The sequence below is a fragment of the Sinocyclocheilus anshuiensis genome, unplaced genomic scaffold (assembly GCF_001515605.1).
Source record: "Sinocyclocheilus anshuiensis isolate Anshui unplaced genomic scaffold, SAMN03320099.WGS_v1.1 scaffold940, whole genome shotgun sequence".
Classification (NCBI taxonomy): domain Eukaryota; kingdom Metazoa; phylum Chordata; class Actinopteri; order Cypriniformes; family Cyprinidae; genus Sinocyclocheilus; species Sinocyclocheilus anshuiensis.
Genome location: NW_015549620.1, coordinates 613,785 through 632,822, shown reverse-complemented (window position 1 = coordinate 632,822; position 19,038 = coordinate 613,785). Strand labels below are relative to the sequence as shown.

The 19,038-nt window shown below is 36.6% G+C and overlaps 2 protein-coding genes across 4 annotated transcripts in view; one reads left to right on the top strand and one right to left on the bottom strand.

Annotated features, from left to right (window-relative positions):
* Positions 1-3,804: 3,804 nt before the first annotated feature.
* Positions 3,805-11,112, top strand: LOC107659353 (excitatory amino acid transporter 5-like). The gene is made up of 10 exons (XM_016448270.1): positions 3,805-4,124; positions 5,212-5,291; positions 5,694-5,909; positions 7,519-7,561; positions 7,649-7,859; positions 8,636-8,735; positions 9,327-9,560; positions 9,784-9,978; positions 10,776-10,910; positions 10,995-11,112. The coding sequence occupies exons 1-10, from the start codon at positions 3,882-3,884 to the stop codon at positions 11,110-11,112; spliced, it is 1,575 nt and encodes a 524-aa protein (XP_016303756.1). The 5' UTR covers positions 3,805-3,881.
* A 2,473-nt stretch (positions 11,113-13,585) lies between these two features.
* The window catches only part of LOC107659418 (ELAV-like protein 1), a 7,350-nt gene continuing 1,897 nt past the window's right edge, over positions 13,586-19,038 (bottom strand). For all 3 annotated transcript variants that reach the window (XM_016448361.1, XM_016448359.1, XM_016448360.1), the window contains 5 exons: positions 15,884-16,061; positions 15,339-15,442; positions 14,687-14,840; positions 14,377-14,602; positions 13,586-14,255 (listed from right to left, as the gene is read on the bottom strand). In XM_016448361.1, the coding sequence (XP_016303847.1) occupies positions 13,931-14,255; positions 14,377-14,602; positions 14,687-14,840; positions 15,339-15,442; positions 15,884-16,049 (975 nt within the window). In that variant the 5' untranslated portion in view covers positions 16,050-16,061 and the 3' untranslated portion in view covers positions 13,586-13,930. The remainder of the gene's footprint in view (positions 14,256-14,376; positions 14,603-14,686; positions 14,841-15,338; positions 15,443-15,883; positions 16,062-19,038) is intronic.

The window sequence follows — 19,038 nt, the reverse complement described above, 5'->3', positions numbered from 1 at the left end:
ACATTTTTGTAATATAATATAAAGTCTTATTAAGAATATGAGTCACCCAGCATTTTGTTTTTTTTAAAGATTGGATACTAAAAACAAAATTCTGTATTTTGGATTTCTATATTCTAGATCAATATTATTGCAAAATGACTCATGTTCATGAGTCAAGGATAGATATCCACAAATATGCCGAAAAACAGATTTCATCTGCCAATAAGATTATATCCGCTAAAAAAATTATACTAATACCTTTGGGTAGATTATCATCATGGGTTTTAGCTGCACTGAAAGCTTTTGTGTTGAATTAGGATGTAGTAATATGAAATCCAGATATTAATCTCTTAAGCCATTTATGCAGCTAGCACCATTGTTCTGTAAAATAGAGAGACATGCATGAAGAATTTAACAGATTTATTGTGATTTAATGTAAATAATTTAGTCATACACATATTCAGGTTTGATTTTCTTTCTTTTCTTTTTTTTGTCCTTTCTGTAATTATTCTTATTAAAATTTTCCATACACAGGAAATACTGTACTGATTCTTTGCTGGAAATGTTTTTTTTTTTTTTAAGCTGTTGCACTTTTTGTTGTGGTCAGGCCAGGATTAATAAATTTAATACTCCGACCAGTATTAAAACACCTCTGGTACGTACGTACACACACACACACACACACACACACACACACACATCAATTTAGATGATCTTTAATAGTTGGGTGTCTGGGTTAAATGAGACTATCACGTATCTGTACATCTCCTGACTGCTCACAATGCCAGCGATGTCACTAAATGGGACAGGCAGGCATACCCTAACTCTTAAAAGTCATCAGACCAAATTACAATGGATAACAATGCCATGTTGTGCTTGCAGACAGAGGATGTGCTAATTGTCCAGAGGACTTAATCCTCTTTTCACAGAATTGCGGAAGACTTTTTAACGATCATTAGCACCACCATTGGCCGTACTGTGTGAAGCTGTGCCTCATTGCTGTATGATTAATATCTCTGTACATCTTATACTGAATAGATTTAGAGCAAATGTGTACATCATTGTCTGTAAAGCCTATAGAGTTTTTGACTAGTACCTACTACTACCATAACGTGTGTTTACATACACTCTGAGTTGTCCTTCTCCTATTTAATCGAGTCGTGCACAGTCACTCACTGACTAATGATTTTTCAGTGTCTCTCCATTCCTGTGCTTTATGGTGTGACGTCAAAGCAGTCGCAGTGGTTATTTAGGTTGACGATGCAGTCAGTGAATATATCTGCTCCTAGTAAATGGATTAGTGTTTGATCGCACCTGAGACACCGCTGTCGTCACCTGTGATGGTCTTCGTTACATATGGAGAAATTCCAGTCTCTCAAGTCTACTCTAAATCCACATGTAGTGGGACTACATGTAATAATCTACACACTGTAAAATGAATACTGAAATTTATTTGAATACAAATATTTAGGCCTACTTATTGGAGTCCCCGCTATATCGGACCATTCACCATCCGGAGGCAGATCAACGACGTCACATACAGGCTGGAACTTCCTCCTCACTACCGCATCGCACCGACCTTCCATGTCTCACTGCTCAAACCCTGTGTTCACCCTCTGTCTGCTTCTCCCCCAGGGTCTGACGAATCCGGCGTACCTCCTCCTCCCGAAATCGCTGAAGAGGAGACCATCTACAGAGTCAATTCTCTTCTGGACTCCCGGCGTCAAGGCGGCCGCCTAGAGTATCTCGTGGACTGGGAGGGATTCAGCCCCGAGGGGAGATCATGGGTGCGTAGAGATGATGTGCTAGATCCCTTACTCCTCAGAGATTTCCATGATTCTCACCCAGATCGTCCCGCTCTCCGGGGCTGCGGCCGTCCTCAATGTCGGCAGTTGTATGTCTCCCTAATCAGACACACCAAATTTAGTTCTTGCAGTTTCTACTAACGAGCTGATGAGTGGAATCAGGTGTGTTAGATAAGGGAGACATACAAAAGGTGCAGGGCAGGGGGGCCTCCAGGACAGGTTTGGGAAGCACTGCTCTAACCCGTTTGCTCTCCGTCTCTCTCTCTCTCTCAGCACCTGTTAAATAAAGATCCCTGTTTACTTTACCTCTCCGTCCTTGGTCTCCTTCTGTACTGTGACACAGGTGGGTTGGATTAATGCAGTTTTGAGTGCAAATAGACCTATACTTAAAAAAACATTAACTCTGTAAAATAATGTTTTACAGACCGGCTATATATGTATATGGCGAAACTCACTCTAACATGCAGGTGCTCACTCATGTCTTCACCCGCTGCACTATCAAATATAAAGCATAAAATTTCAAAAATTATAAAAAAAAACGATTGAAATAAAAAGTCTAAAAAAGTATTGTTTTTATTTAGGTCTTAGAGTCTAGTAGTCTGTTTTGCAACTGTTAATTCTGTTTCTTTGTAGGAGTCTTAGCATGCACTGGGGCATGAATAAATAATATAACTGTTTGCATTTTTATTTATACCATTATTGTTAGTTGTGTTATCACATTTGGGTCTTTCTTTTCTTGTGTCTTATGTTGTCTAAGGATACATTTGTTCCTTTACTTAAAATGATCAGCTGATCGTTTGTAACACTGTAGTACACAATGTTGAGGTCATGATTGTTGAGTCACGAGTGATCATGAGTGATTTTGCATAAAGCCTTTTTAAATTGATACAAATTAAGAAATCAACTTGGAATTACTATTTACTTGTTCTATAGTCTATCATTCTAATCTTATTTTCCATTCATATAAAAACCATGTTACTTCTGCCTTTCAGAACCCAAACAAACCTTCATTTCATGGACTGGAGACCTTCCAACACTGTCTGGTAATTTAAATCAATACCCGCTGTACACGCCGATGTTGGAAATGCCTGTAGAGTGCAGCGGCAGAAATCCCATTAAGGCATGACGTTCAAACTAATAAGGGGCATGTCCTTTATCTCTGAATAGCCTCCACCCCATATGTTCTGAGTAAAAGTAGTACAGCCATAAAAAGCTGTCAAAACTAAAGAACATCCTTTTTCCATGTGACTTAGAAGTGCTGTAGGAAAAGGACAAATTGGCAGTATTTTAATGCATTTAACTCACTCTTCTGAACTGCTCTACCTTATGTGGTTTAATTATATATTGTTTTTTTTTAATCTAGAAGAGTATCTCATATATCATAGATTCTAAGTCTGAGCTTTAATGTGTTTTTTTTTTTCCTATCAAGCCCACTTTAGTTTAGAGTTTAGAACAATACATTTGGAGGAAATTATTTAATTTTGGCTTTATTAAAATGACATGAATTGTCATCTCATGCAGTACATAAATTTTTCCAAGATTCTCTAGTTTTGCTAGATGGACCAAGGTATTACATACTACTAACTTTTTTTTTTTAAAGGATTACATCTGATTTCATTGCATAAAACTATGCTTTGGTTTATGTTTAGTATAATTTTAAACTCAAACACTAATTGGAGCTGTGGTCTAGTGGTTAGTGCATAGGTTCCAGATGTTCAGCTGCTCTTGTGGATTTGAGCCTGGCATGTCATATTCCCAACTCATTCTTCCCCAGATAGCCATGTCATACTTTCATTATTCTTGCAATGTAAGCATTTTTTTTTTACAGTAAACCATGATTTATATTAAACTCATATTGTTTTGAAACTGACCCACACTGACCTTGGCCTCGTGTTCCAGGATTAGTGCTTCACCACTTTATCTTTCCACAGTCAATGGCCTCCAGACTCTGACTAGGTTCTTTTAATACCCTTATTCCTTGTAATCGCCTCTGACTGCACTGTCGTGAAGGCAGTGGTTTGGATTTATACTTGATTGCTTAATCTGTTGTTTGAAAAGGTTTACACAGAAAGGCTTCCTGCCCACACAGATCTTAGCATGGATGAGAACCGGAGCAGCTCAAGGCCGGCATCTTCCCAGTGCCATTCCCCTCCTGTGAACCCCTTGAGAAATATGGTGCAATATTTCAAGAACCTTATCAAGAACTCAGTATCTCCAAAGTTTCGTGTATGGGTAAAGGACTACTGCAGAAGGAACGGCTTGCTCACCTTATCACTGTTAGCAGTGATGTCGGGTTGTGTAGTGGGATTCACATTAAGAAGCTTGAACTTGTCAACACAGGTAATGTGGAACATAAAGCTTCAAATTTGTTATTGAAGAATCTGTTTTGAGTCCTAACATCAGCAGTGGACTGGTGTTATTTTAAATAGTTTTTTGGGACAAAAAAATGCATTTGTTTTTTTATCCTTAGAACAGGTTAAAAGGTTGCTCATTTAAAATATAAATTGTGTGTGGCTTTTAAAAATGAATGCGCTAGCAACTTAACATTAAGTACAGTCATTATAGTAATTGAATAAAGAAATGGTCCGGATTCAAAACAAGTTGAACTCTATTGGCATGTTGATTTGCACAGACAATAATTTAGACTCATCACTAAATAATGAAAAAGCTGAGTTTACATTAATGCACTTACAATGAAAATCTATGGCACAAAGCAGTGCACCAGGACAAATACACACTGTAGCCACAAAACCTTAACATTATTCATGTCTAATATGATTAAAATCACGTATTAACCTTGTGTGTGCAAAGTTATATCCAATTTTTCACAATATACTCAAGAGTACCATAAGAACTGTTTACATCAAATATGTAAAGTACATCAGAAATTCATAACCAGAAGTGCAGTTGCCTTGAACAGTAGTGCAGTTGCTGAATGGACGATATAGAAAACTTTACAAAACAAATAACACGGTGTAACAACATTTTGTAAAGAATAATTAATATAAGGGCTTTAACAATAATTTTTTACCACATGTGCTGTCAATAGCACTTTGCTTCTTTAGAAGCTAGAACGCTCCTTTAATTGTAAGATGTTTTTGATGACCTTTGCTCTTGAAGCCTGATCAACATATCACATATACACAATATATTTTCCAGCCTATGTGGCATATGTACTCAAAACTAGGTCTTAGTCCTGCTGTGACATCTGGCTTTTGTTACCCACAAATAAAACTCCAAACAGCTTTCAAGGTCAACTAAGGAGAAACACGCATTACTTAAAGTCAACTGACGTAATTCTCCAGGGATATTACAGAAATAGTAAATATTGAAAGTAATTAATTCTAGTAGAGTTTAAATGTTTGAAATGAATTGAAATCTTTTAATAGCAATGTCACTAAAAGCCATGTTTTCTCTTTTCCCTCAGGCAAAAATCTACTTTTCTTTTCCTGGAGAACTTCTAATGAGAATGCTAAAAATGTTGATTCTTCCTCTCATCACATCCAGGTAACTACACAGTACACACCATATCACTGCTTTTTAGTTCTTCACGTTCATTCAAGATGTCAGCATTCCTGAGACCAAACACATTTTTGAAAACCTTACAAAATATCTTTCATCAGAAAAAAATGTTCCATCATGAGAAATTCTTCATTTCTGAAGTTTTAAATCTTTTTCAATTAATAGTGGGATAGTTGATTGTTATAAAAGGAATATAGAGTCTAAAATTTAGAAGAAGAAAAAAAAAAACACTATGAGAGTTACTTGAAACCAATATGGAGATGAGTTTCAGTCAGCCCCTATTAAAATTAAAAAGAAAAGTGTCTGCATTTAGGGGAGGTAGTTATATGTGAGATATTTGATGTGATATTTATAATAATGATTGAAACGCCAACACTTTCCTTACAGTTTAATGTCTGGCTTGTCTGCTATGGACACCAAGGCCAGTGGACGCCTGGGCCTTCTCACCATCACATATTACCTGTGGACTACCTTCATTGCTGTAATCGTGGGGATTATTCTGGTACTGATCATTCATCCCGGAACCGGCACTGAAAAAGAGGGGCATAAAGCCCCAGGAGGGCCAGTGATGACGTCTGCTGATGCCCTGCTTGATTTGATCAGGTAACTTCACAATAATAACAAAACCTACCTCTCAGTTTTTGGCAGAAACAGTATAAGGGAGAGGAGACAGACCACTTGTAGAAATATGAATAGGATATGGCAGCTGTAGGAAAGGAAGTCCCGCCCTTCAGTTAAAACAGCCAATAAGCTTATTGGTATATAGGTGGCATTTTGTTTCATTGCTCTGCAAATGCAAATACACATTAGCTAGAGAAACCTGAAAACCACAGTTTCAACATTTTCTGTCAGATATATTGGTTATTTCAAATGTGTTATTTATGTTAGTTTCTCTATTCAAGCAGAAAAGAACTGTACTTTCATCCTTAGTCTTCCTTAGTGAGCGTTTTTAACAAAAAATTTTCGAATACCACACTTCAACCAAGTCCCTTTTAAAGTAAGTCAGTCCAATATGTGTCTATAGGGTAATTGCCAAGATGGCCGTCAAGTGGACTGGCTTACCTTAAAAGGGACTTAGTTGAAGTGTGGTGTTAGAAAAAATGTAGAAAAAATATTGTTAAAAAACATTCCTTTTCCCCCTTACTAAGGATGACTAAGGATGAAAGTTTAGTTCTTTTCTGCTTGAATAGAGTATGGTTAAAGTGTGGAGTTGGACAAAAATGTAGACAAACAAGCTTTAAAGTATTTTCTTTAAAGTCAATGTGAAACCAAAATAGATTCCATTTATGTTCTTAATTTGTTCATTTCATTCTTAATGTTTCTTTCTTGATCATATTGCAATTCATCAGTGTTTGTCTTTATAACGTTAAATTAGAATGTAACTACTTGCTCATTGTCTTCCTTTTCCACCTCACTTAGGCAGAAATATAGTGAAAATAGTGTTAACCAATAGACAAACAACTGTTTAGGCATTGTTTCAGCAAACTAGCATTTAACATTCTGGTATATAATGTTCACAAAATCCAATCAGTTCCCCTTGGATAAAATCAAGTTCTGCTCTGCATTATTTCTCATTCAATATCCTGTTTCACCTTTTCTCTCAGTTACATTTTAAATTTTTTGTCTTGTATAAAACACATCTGTATTTTATTTATTTTATTGACTATCCCATTCAAAAAACAAACTGTAAGCAATGCATTTCATTTTTGTTGATCAGTCTAAGAAACGCCTTAAACTTACATAACCGATTTCGAGCTGTAGTCCAGCTTTCGAGGCTTAAGCTTCCCTTTTGCTCTATCCTGTCACTGGACAGAAGGATTGGAATTAGGTATATTTAGAGAATGACACAGCTTTTCCCGAGTGCGAAAGATGCTCCTAAGCTCCGGACCAGATTTAATTGGATTGTAGTCAGGGACACGCCAGTAGAATTGGTATTTTATAAATAAAGCATTAGCCGATAGCCTCTGTCCTCCAAGTCTTCAGGCTGAGATAAATCATACCAGCTTTTTTTTTTATTATTTTATTTAGCAGGCCATGACACAGCCTTGTACAATACCTCAAATCAAGTAATTCTAAAACAAACAATGTGTAATTTTTGGCATGTGTTGGCCGCAGAAAACAGTCTAATAGTGCACACTATACTCTATATAGTATACACTGTATTTAAATCTGTGGCCTTATGTATGACAGGTTTTGTGTGTTTTTCCAACAGGAACATGATTCCATCCAATCTGATTGAAGCCACATTTCAGCAGGTGAGAGAAACACATGAAGAACAGAGGAATGAATCATCTACAGTGTTTTGTATCTAATCCATGTCCATCTGTGCTCTTCTGTTTCAGTATAAAACAGAGCTTGTGCCCAATTTTAAAAACAGCGAAAAATCATCACAAACCAACTTTGTGTACATCATGCCAGACTATGAAAACCCCAAAATGGGTCACCCAGTGTTTCTTGAACTCACTCCTCCTCCTGAAATCCACTACAAGATTGTACCAGGGAAAAGCAATGGGATGAACGTGCTAGGAATCGTCATTTTCTCTGCCACTATGGGTGTGTATAGTAGAGAACTGTCTTATATTACACCATAACCCTGCTGAAAAGATCAGCTTAGATCAGATTATGCTGGTTACTGTTGATTTGGGGTTGTGGTCAAGGGGTTCACCAATCAAGCTAGCTGTTTATAGCTGGTTAAACTACTTAAAAAGCCTAATGGGAACACCAGTATACCAGCATCCCATGTTGGGGACTAGTGTCCAAAATACTGTACAACATACAATGTAGACCATCAGTGCTGATTTTTTTCAGCAGGGAAGCAGATTTATTGTACAATTTAAACAGTTTAGATCAACATGACAGAGTTTTTGCAGCTCATTTACTAAAATAGGATATTTAACAAGAACATGTGGAGCGGGACTTAATCCATTGCATCAGGTATTAATTGGATTTTGAAAAAGTGGTGTCTATGAAAGAAGGCTGATAGATAGAGGGATTGAAAAATAGGAGGGATTTGTGATTTCTAAATTGAAAAAGACTCTAAATACTGTTCAACATTTTTAATTTGCATTTGTAACTAAGTCTCAAGTGCTCAACAAGGGTGTGTGTATTTGATAAAAAATATCATTTATTAGATTTTTTTTATTTTATTTAAATATTATTAGTTTTAAAAAGCTGTTTTCTATTTTAATATATTTTTAAAAATTAATTTATTAATCCTGTGATGGCAAAGCTGAATTTTGTTCTTTAGTCCTTGCTAAATAAAAGTTATACAAGTTAATAACTTGAAAAAAATTAAACTTGAAACTTAAAAAAATATTTTTTTTTCCCAGGTCTTCTGCTTGGTAGAATGGGATCCAGAGGTTTACCTCTAGTAAATGTGTGTCTTTGCATCAATGAATGTGTCATGAAGATCATCAATGCTGCTATGTGGTGAGTAGATGTGGATTGTGAGAGATTTGTAATGTCAACTATTACAGAAATGTACACTATTAGACATACTACATAACTACAAGGACAGTCATCACATGTTTTGTCATGCAAACCTGTGAAAGCAGCAAGTGACTGGCAAATAAAGCATAATCCCAGACCAAAACAAATTAAGAGCCAGCTGTCTCTTTGATACACTCTAAAAATGCTGGGTTGTTTCAACCCAATGTTGGGTCAAATATGGACTAACCCAACTGTTGGGTTAAAAAGTTAATTTAAAAATGTAACCAAAATTTAACCCAACAGTTGGGTTAGTCCATATTTGACCCAACATTGGGCTGAAACAACCCAGCATTTTTTAGAGTGTACACACTATAATACGTCAGTGTAATAGTTTAAAAGGAGCTCTAAGCCTCCTCATTCTACTAAATTAGGTTGGCAGTGGAAAGGTGTTCTGGTGTACGAGAGTCAGAGGCCAACTGAGAAGCTGATTTAGTCCGTCAGTAATGCATTTAAAACTCAGTCAAGTGCATGCACCTACAATATGCAAATTATTAATATATTTTGTTTTAACACTCCAGTCTCTTTGTACAGGTACTTCCCATTTGGAATCGTATTTCTGGTTGCTGGGAAGATCCTGGACATGCATGATCCTGCAGTCCTTGCGGAGAAGCTGGGGATGTACTTCATGACTGTTCTGGCGGGACTGTTCGTCCATGGTGTGATTTTGCTGCCACTGTTCTTCTTCCTGTTCACTGGGAAAAACCCCTTTAGCTATATCCGTGGCCTCCTCCAGGCTCTGGTTATCGCTTTGGCAACTTCATCCAGGTAAGGAAGCCGGTTTGAACAGCCTTTCAGCTCGATGCAACAGAAACAAATGTTAATCCATGAACTATTTCAGGGAATAGTTCCATTAAATCACATTCAATTGAATAATTAAAGTGTTTTTTCTTGTGGTGTTCCAAGGGATTATGAATCTTAACATTTCTAATTATACAATTTGAAATAAGCAACTTATATTTGTATATTTAAATAATCCTTCTCTTTCCAGTTCAGCTACTTTGCCCATTACAATGAAGTGCTTACTGGAGAACTGCCACGTGGATCGGAAAATCGCTCGATTTGTACTTCCTGTGGGTGCTACTATCAATATGGATGGCACAGCACTATATGAAGCAGTGGCAGCCATCTTCATTGCCCAGGTCAATGAGTACGAGCTTGACTTTGGACAGCTAGTTACTATTAGGTAAAGTATTTCAGTTACATTCAGAAAAATATACATTACTGGTCAAAAGTTTTGAATAACTAAAACTTTTACGTTTGAAAGAATTCCCTTATGCTTAACCACGGCTGAATTTATTTGATTTAAAAAATAAAAAAAACAGTAAGACAGTAATATTGTGAAATATTATTATATATATTAAAAGGATTTTTTTTCCTGTGATGGCAAAGCTGAATTTTCAGCAGTCATTTCTCCAGTCTTCAGTGTCACATGATCCTTCAGAAATCATTCTAGTATATTAAAAATAAATTATTTTATTCACACATTAGATGCATTAAATAGATCAAAAGTGACAGAAGACATTTATAATGTTAAAAAAGATTTCTATTTTAAAAATGCTCTTTTAAACGATCTATTCATCAAAGAATCATTTCGTTTCCACAAAATAAAAATTTCAACACTGATAAGAAGAACCATTATAATAATTGAGCACCAAATCAGCATATTAGAATGATTTCTGAAGGATCATGGAACCCTGAAGACTGGAGTAATTGCTGCTGAAAATTCAGCTTTGCATCACAGGAATAAATTACATTTTATAATATATTAAAATACAAAAAAAAAAAAACGTTTTTTTTTTAATTGTAATATTACTGTTTGTACTCTATTTTTGATCCAATAAATGCAGCCCTGGTAAGCATAAAACACTTCTTTCAAAAAACATTAAAAATTATTTAATTCCAAACTTTCGACCAGTAGTGTAGTGACAAAGCTGCATGTTCCAATGAAGCTGCATGTTGACTTTGACCATCTATTCTCAGTATCACAGCTACAGCGGCAAGTATCGGAGCAGCTGGAATCCCTCAGGCTGGTCTTGTTACCATGGTTATCGTTCTAACCTCAGTGGGTTTGCCTCCAGATGACATCTCACTTATTGTAGCTATCGACTGGATCCTGTAAGTACAACACACTTAAATACTACAGCATATACACCACAAGTAACTCAATGAAAGTCAATCTCAAGTATCATTTTTCATCAGGGACCGATTTCGAACAATGATCAATGTGCTTGGAGATGCGTTAGCCGCAGGAATCATGGCTCATTTGTGCAGAAAGGACTTCCAGAAAGACATCCCATATATAAAACAATTTTTTTAAATGTTCATCTTCTAGAATTGCCTTAAATGCAAAAGTTAATGACAGACCACAATAATATCACAATAATAAAACCATGTCCAAAAGGTAAACATTACACAACTAGTAAGTCGACTGGGGCTCCAGATATGGATCATCAGTTGCCTTGTCATACAGTGTACGGTGAAGACAAAATATGATTTGTAATGATAAGAACAGAGATGGTGTCTCTCTTCATTATGTTCACAGTTCAGAATCCCTCTGTTCAATTAATCTGGGATGGGAAGTCGCTGTACACTGGAATTACAAATTGTTTATTTTCTTAATAAAAATTTTAACATTGTTTTATTATTCATAAAGAACAAGAACTACTGGTTATTGGTTTATACTTTAAACCTAAAAGATACACCTATAAATCATATATCACCAAAAACCACCTCTAATCACAAACTAAAAATGTGTAGAAAATGGTTTAAAATGGAAAAACTTTATGAAAATTTTACCCCGATATTGATTTTTCAGTATACTAATACCAAGACACAAATTTCCAGATTTGCAAAGATGCCCTATATTTTATTTCACAACTACGTTAGACAGTTGCTCATAACAGATGTTCACTGTAGAATCAAAAAGTATTTCATTAAAAAATTAAGACACACCCATCAATATCAACACATAAAACCATACACAATAAGCTAAATAAATAAATTCCACCATTCAATAACCTTACAGTATTTCCTACATAAATTAAGGCTTAAAACAAGCAACCATCCAGTAAATTCTACTTGATATTTCTCACAAATGGCATCTCTGTTGACTCTTAAACATTGGGAGTTTTTAATCTTTGAAACATCATGATATCAAAAAAAGATGGTTGCTATAATTACTACTAATTATTACGAAATCACTTTTTAATATTGCACATATGCCAAAACGTGCACAAAAAAAAGAGAATGCCAAGGTTAAGTGTTTCATATCAATGTCGTGTAACCAACAGTGGCTGTAAAGCTGCTAATAGGTTCACATGAACCATGAAGTAACAGATGACACTGGTTGATCCAAGTATAGTAAACTGCTGCTTAGTGCTTATAACAACTTGACGAGATAGAATATAGTGTCACTGTACAAAAACAGACAATTAGGATTAAATGTCAGTCACCAATAATATAAATATTTGCACGCACACACACAATACCAACCTTAAGTCTTGTAGCAGAGGGAGCATAAGCACTGTCTGTGCTGAAAATAATCAAAAATCTTACATGAGGCATTGTGGAAAATTAATGGGATATTCTAACTACAGGAGAATTTATGTGGGGTTTACAAGCTTCTATTTGGAAGACCTCACGGGGAGTCAAAGCTGAGGGGCATGACTGTACAACCGTGAGACTATGAGTGAGCCTGCTGTCCTGTTTTTAGCTTCACCACTGCTCATCAGCGAGATCTACAGCTGAAAACCTCTGGAACAAGTTGAATATGAACCACTAAGGATGGCTAAATAAACAGCACTCCAGTGGCCAAATCAAAGTCAACCATTGTCAGATAGCCAAGTTGTATATTTAAGATTTGGTCCAATGCCTGACATACTAATACTAAAAGTCCTCAAAATACTCAATTAAAATTAAAATGTGGTTATCTAATATTTCTCATGAGGTCTTTGTGGACTAAAAACTCAGTTGACTGCATCTATAAATATGGAAATAGTCTTGCGTTGACTTATACTGCACCTATAAATGGATAAATTAAAGAACTAATTAAAAGATAAAATAAAGAAACAAAACAAAAAGTTGAGCAAAACAAAATAAAATTTAATGATTGTAAATGCCATGTGAAACAAAATGAAAGATTTCAAAAGGAAACAAAAGCAAAAGAGAAAAGAAAACACAAATATCACAAGGCAGTCTTAAAAAAAAAAAAGCACATGCATTAGTACTGGATATCTATTTTCAAATAACCAACCTAAAAGTATGTTTTAGCCTAGAGAAACAAAAACGAAAGCAAATGCAAACCATAAACATAAGATGCTGATGCTCAAATGTTATTACATTTTTACATAAATACTCAGTATCTAGTATTCAGATGTCCAAATCTTTTTGGAATATGCTTAGGGATATGCAACCTGCACCTCTGCTGGGGGAAGCTAAACCTTCCATTCATGTCTTTGGTCCATTCATGTCTTAGTTATCAGTCTATTCAGAGGGTCCCTTGCAAAAAATTAACAAGTCAGTTAAAGATTTTCCCCTCACGGGCTGTTTATAGACAGTCTGCTTTCTTTACCATTACCTCTTTTTCTCAATGAAGCACTCAGCATGCTACATTTAAAACTCAGATTTTAATAAACAAATGAACTGTTGTGAGACGGATCATGATATTCCTGCCAGACCAAAAAGTGCTACATTACTGAGGGCAAAGAGGAAAAACAACATCAAATTAAGGCATCGTAAATACTGAAGAGCTATGTAGGATGAAGATACTGACAAAAAGACAAAAATCTGAGTTTTAAATCCAGCATCTGGTGAATGAGGTGTCCGACCACATATGGCACATAGCAACAATATCAGGCTAACATCAGAGACACAAATTTGTATCAAATGCGAAATTGGTCAAATATTGGGATAAACCAGAACGCCTAAAACACTTGCATTTGAAGCATCCAACAGCTTAAATCTTAAAAGAAACAAAAAGAAACTGTCAAACGAGGTGTCTAAACAAGACTTAGAAACATGAACATTTGCAAAGACTTGATTACACTAAAAAAATCATTTTTCTTTCAAAACTGCGCCAATTTCTCTGGCTTCGCAGACAACATCCCTCTCCTTCATTTTCCTGGCAACCCTACTTTCTACTTGTGCGACTTGCTTGTTTTGAACGACACTTGTAAAATCTTGTCCCCGAGGCGGTAGCCGTTGAGGCCAGCGATAGCCATGGCTGCCTCTTCATAGTTTGGCATGGTAACAAACCCAAATCCTTTGCACTTGTTGGTGTTGAAGTCGCAGATCACTTTCACATTTGTGACGGCACCGAACGGCCCGAACATCTGCCACAGAATGCCCTCATCTGCATCCTGGCCCAGGTTGTAAACGAAAATACACCAGCCTGACGAGGAGTTTCCAGGCATGTTAACTCCAGACATGCCACTCATGTGGTCCACACTCATTGGAGAGAACCTGAGGACAGGAAATCACAACTTTCAGTTCATCAGATTCACAAAGTGTTTTAAAGACATTTTTGGGAGAGAGATCCATTTAGGAACGATGTGGTAAGCAAGCAATGTCTGACTTCATTCACCTGAATCTCTGGGCCTGGTGGTGGACGGGCCCCCCAAAGCGGCGAGGCTGTGTGTGGTAAGCAGGTGGAATAATTTGTGAGTTTTTCACTTGGTTGGGACTGGCAGCGAACTTTACAGTGATTGGCTCTGCAGCTCCTGGCGGCTTCTGCCCATTCAAGTCCTTAATTGCGTCCTCTGCCTCTGCTCTCTTGTCAAACCGAATGAAAGCCACACCACGAGAGAGTCCTGCAATAAGAATAAATTGTAAGCACTTAAATGCACACTAAGACATTCCAAGTGTGACAGACACAACTATGCTTATCTACCAACCTGACACTTGATCGACGAGGACACGGGAGTTGATTATTTTGCCATAACGTGCAAACATTTCTTCTATGTCCTTCTGCGTCATTGTTTTAGGCAGCCCACTTATGTAAAGGTTGGCATCCTTTATGGTATCAGAGCTTGGCCTGGCATATGACACCTGTCAGGAAGAGCAAAGTTAAAAGATCAGATCTTGAAGAAACACCTCCCCTGGAGGGGAATCATCTAAAAAACTAAATGTAAAAAAAAATTTAGATACAAACTTTTGCCATTTTTTCAAACTGATTTTTTTTAACTGCTTTTTTTTTTCTAATTAGGGACACCCCCAATATGTTGAAAAAATTATTTGTACCATGTTTTTTTCCCTACAAATATTAAATAATATTACTTTATAGAAATAGAAAAACAATTAGAAAATATTCTATAGAATTCAAAAACGCATTAAAGCAACCTGTAAAAAAAATTAATAAAATAAAACTCTTGAAATTGATAGATATAAATATTGAAAAGCCTGATAAATGGCCACAACCAAGATGCCATCAGGTCTGAGCAATTCAACAACTTTACTTTGTTCTCGCTGCCTTGTTGTCAAAACGGCGATCTGAACTGAAGCAATGACACATTTAACTTTACACAGGAGCACCTTTTGTCACATTACCTTGATAGTTTTAGACTGTAGTCTCAGTCCATTGAGAGTACTGATTGCTCTTTCTGCATCACTAGGGTTAAGATAGTTAACAAATCCGTACCCTAAACTGTGGCCTAGAGAAAAAAAAAAAGGAAAACAATAAAACAAACAAAACAAAAAAAAAAGTTGAAACGTTCCAAATACAAATGAAAAAAACATCCTAATATCAAATGTTAAACTTCTGGGGAAAAAAATTTTATGCCACCAAACAAATAAATCCACACTGACTTACACATATGTGGGAAAGGCCTGAGAAAATAAACTAACAATAAGTAGTTTTTTGTGTCAACACTGAAATGAAGGCTACACAATTGTAAATAAACACTTAAGTGCATCTGAAGTCGGAAATCTTTTAAAAACTTTTTAGCAACATCACGGCTATATGCAAACCCCGCAAATAAAGATACTGCATCCCTAAAACAGCGAAGACTAAACATATTTTCTCAGATCTTCCTCTCAACACTTTTTTTTGGTCTAATTTGAAAGCAGTGTGCCAAGTGCTAATAAATACTTGCCTGCTACTTTGTCCCGAATAAGTTTAGCAGACTCCACCTCCCCAATGCTGCTGAAGAGACTCTGCAGCTCATCTTGGCTCATATTCTGAGGCAAGTAGTTGATGATGAGGTTTGTTTTGCAATCTTTAGGCTCATCAGCCATGTGATCTTCGTAACCGTTCGACATGTCATAGACCTCCTGGAAATATTAAAAACAAGTTTCTGTGAAGGTTATACACAATGAAAGCAGAAATCAACATTTAATTGGGACTATTTAATGTAAACTCATTGTGCACTCATATAAAACCTGGGAAAATGCTGTAAATAGTATTACTCATTTCTTGCTGTTGGTACCTGACAGTTTTTTGTTGTATAAAGAAAAACATGCAATTTAAGAAAATTAAATTAAAAACACTCCTATACATTTGTGGGAGATTACATTAAAGGTCCCATGACATGCTGCTTTTTGGATGCTTTTATATAGGCCTAAGTGGTCCCTAGTACTGTATCTGAAGTCTCTTTCCCGAAATTCAGCCTTGGTGCAGAATTTCAGCCACTACGAGCCAGTCCCACAATGAGCTTTCCTTAGGACGTGCCATTTCTGTGTCTGTAGCTTTAAATGCTAATGAGGAGGAGAGAGGCGGGGCAACTGCCATGCTTCGCTCTTTGCAAGCCATGATGTCTCTCGAGGAAAAAAAAATATTGCGCTCGCCTCGCACGGTAGTAGCTCATTTTCTCATGGGCGGGCCAAATTCTCTGGGCGGTCAAAGCAGAGAAAGGGGAGGTAACCTTTCCCCGTATGACGACATAAAGGGAAGATTCCAGATTGGGCCATCTGAGCTTTCATTTTCTCAAAGGCAAAGCAGGATACCCAGGGCTCGGTTTACACCTATCGCCATTTCTAGCCACTGGGGGACCATAGGCAGGGTAGGGGAACTCATATTAATGTTAAAAAACCTCATAAAGTGAAATTTTCATGCCATGGGACCTTTAACATTATAATACTTAAAAGCTAGCCTACATATTATTGCCTTTTTAAATATTTTTTTAAATCAGACAAACAAACAAAACAGTTTTATGGCTAATTTGTGAATTGTGTTTTATATTTTTCTCTAGGGTAGAAATAATGCATCTGTACAAGAGTAGTTCTTACAAATGCATCAGTGATTACACAGAAAACAGGTATTTTATTCATTTACATAACATTAATTCCACATTCCCACTCTACATGACACAAATAAACAAAAACATCACACCTCTGGAAAAAAAAAAAGGGGAAAATGTTAAAAACCATAATTAAATACCTTAAACCAGGAACAGGAACAAAATTGCCTTTCAGAGCATATTTTACCTCTGTCTTACTAATATGTAACCTACAAAATCTGCCTTTAACCAGTTTGTTCCCTAAATTTAAAAGTCCAATATATCACAAAAATTAACTGAAGTGATTAAGTGATAAGAATATATACCAGGCTAAGATAGTAAAAAAATAAAACAAATATGTGACCCTGGACCACAAAACCAGTCATACGGGTACATTTTTCGAAATTGAGATTTTGAATATTGAATAAATAAGCTTTCCATTGATGTATGGTTTGTTAGGATAGGACAATATTTGGCTGAGATACAACTATTTGAAAATCTGGAATCTGAGGGTCCAAAAAAAATCAAAATATTGAGAAAATCGCCTTTAAAGTTATCCAAATTAAGTTCTTAGCAATGCATATCACCAATCAAAAATTAAGTTTTTATATATTTACAGTAGGCAATTTACAAAATATCTTCATGGAACATGATCTTTAATGTCCTAATGATTTTTGGCATAAAAGAAAAATCAATAATTTTGACCCATACAATGTATTTTTGGCTATTGCTACAAATATACCCCAGCGACTTAAGACCACAGGTTTTGTGGTCCAGGGTCACATGAGCAAAAAGACAGATACAACTATGTCAACTGGACTGCTGTTATTTTACATGCTATGATCAACACCGCCTCCAGTGGAGTCTAGCTGAAACTGCACGTGACCAATTTATTTGACACAAAAAATAAAATAAGTTCGTGTACATTAAAAAAGGGGTCTTGAATGTCTAATGGCACTCCATCAAGGCAAGAAAATGATCACTAGGGTGACCGTGATTATTCTGATATCGGACAGTGTCCCATTCATATTAGAAGAGGGGTCTTATTGTGTATTCCACACGGGTAGCCAGTCAACCTTCAAGGCTGAAACAAACAAGCATTATTACTGACCCTCCCACAACCCAACACTGGAAGTTTTGATAAAGTGGTCTGAATCGCTCACTCTCTATCCAACTACTTCAATCGTGAGCTGGCTCTATAAGCATGGTTAAACTTTGCAGCACTTGCCAGGTCAAATACCTTCAACTGACTTTATGCAACACCTAATAAGATGTCTACTAGTGCATCTAGTTAAAAGCCTACCTCAGATGAGAGCATTACACCTTAAGTATTGCTTGCTTATCACACAGGCTACAGCACTACATGGACGAAAACAGCCAACAAGCACTAAGCACTAGAGCCCGACCGATATGGGTTTTTTGGGGCCGATACCGATATCAGGGAGTAAAAAAAAATGCCGATATCGATATATCAGCCAATATTCTTTATGTATATTATAGTACAGTACCAGTCAAAAGTTTGGACACTTTCCCATTCGTGTGTCCAAACATTTGATTGGTACTATATACTGACCACCACACAGAATATGAAGAATATTAAAAACATTATGAGTCAGCTGTCTTCGGCAGTCCTTAAGGTACCAGCACAATAACACTCTCAGCAAAATATAGTCTAATTATCATCATCGATAAAATCCCAGAAAATATCGAGATATTATTTTTTGTCAATATCGCACACCCCTACCCTCCGCGTGTCGGTAGCCCCCCGGGATCGCTTGATTGGTTGGAGCTGGACCGCGAATTTAACCACCCCTAACTCCCAAACCCCGGGGGCTATCGACATGGGGGTGGTCTCATTCGAAATTCTCTAGACGTACACTCAATTCCTCGAGCTGAAGGGATCCCCCGAATTTGGTGCAGATTCGCCACGCCGTTACGGAGATATGGCCGTTCAAAGTTTCAATGGTTTCCATAGACTTAAGCTTTAAAGCGTTTCATCCAGGTCGCCAGTAGCAAACAATGGAGCGTGCTCT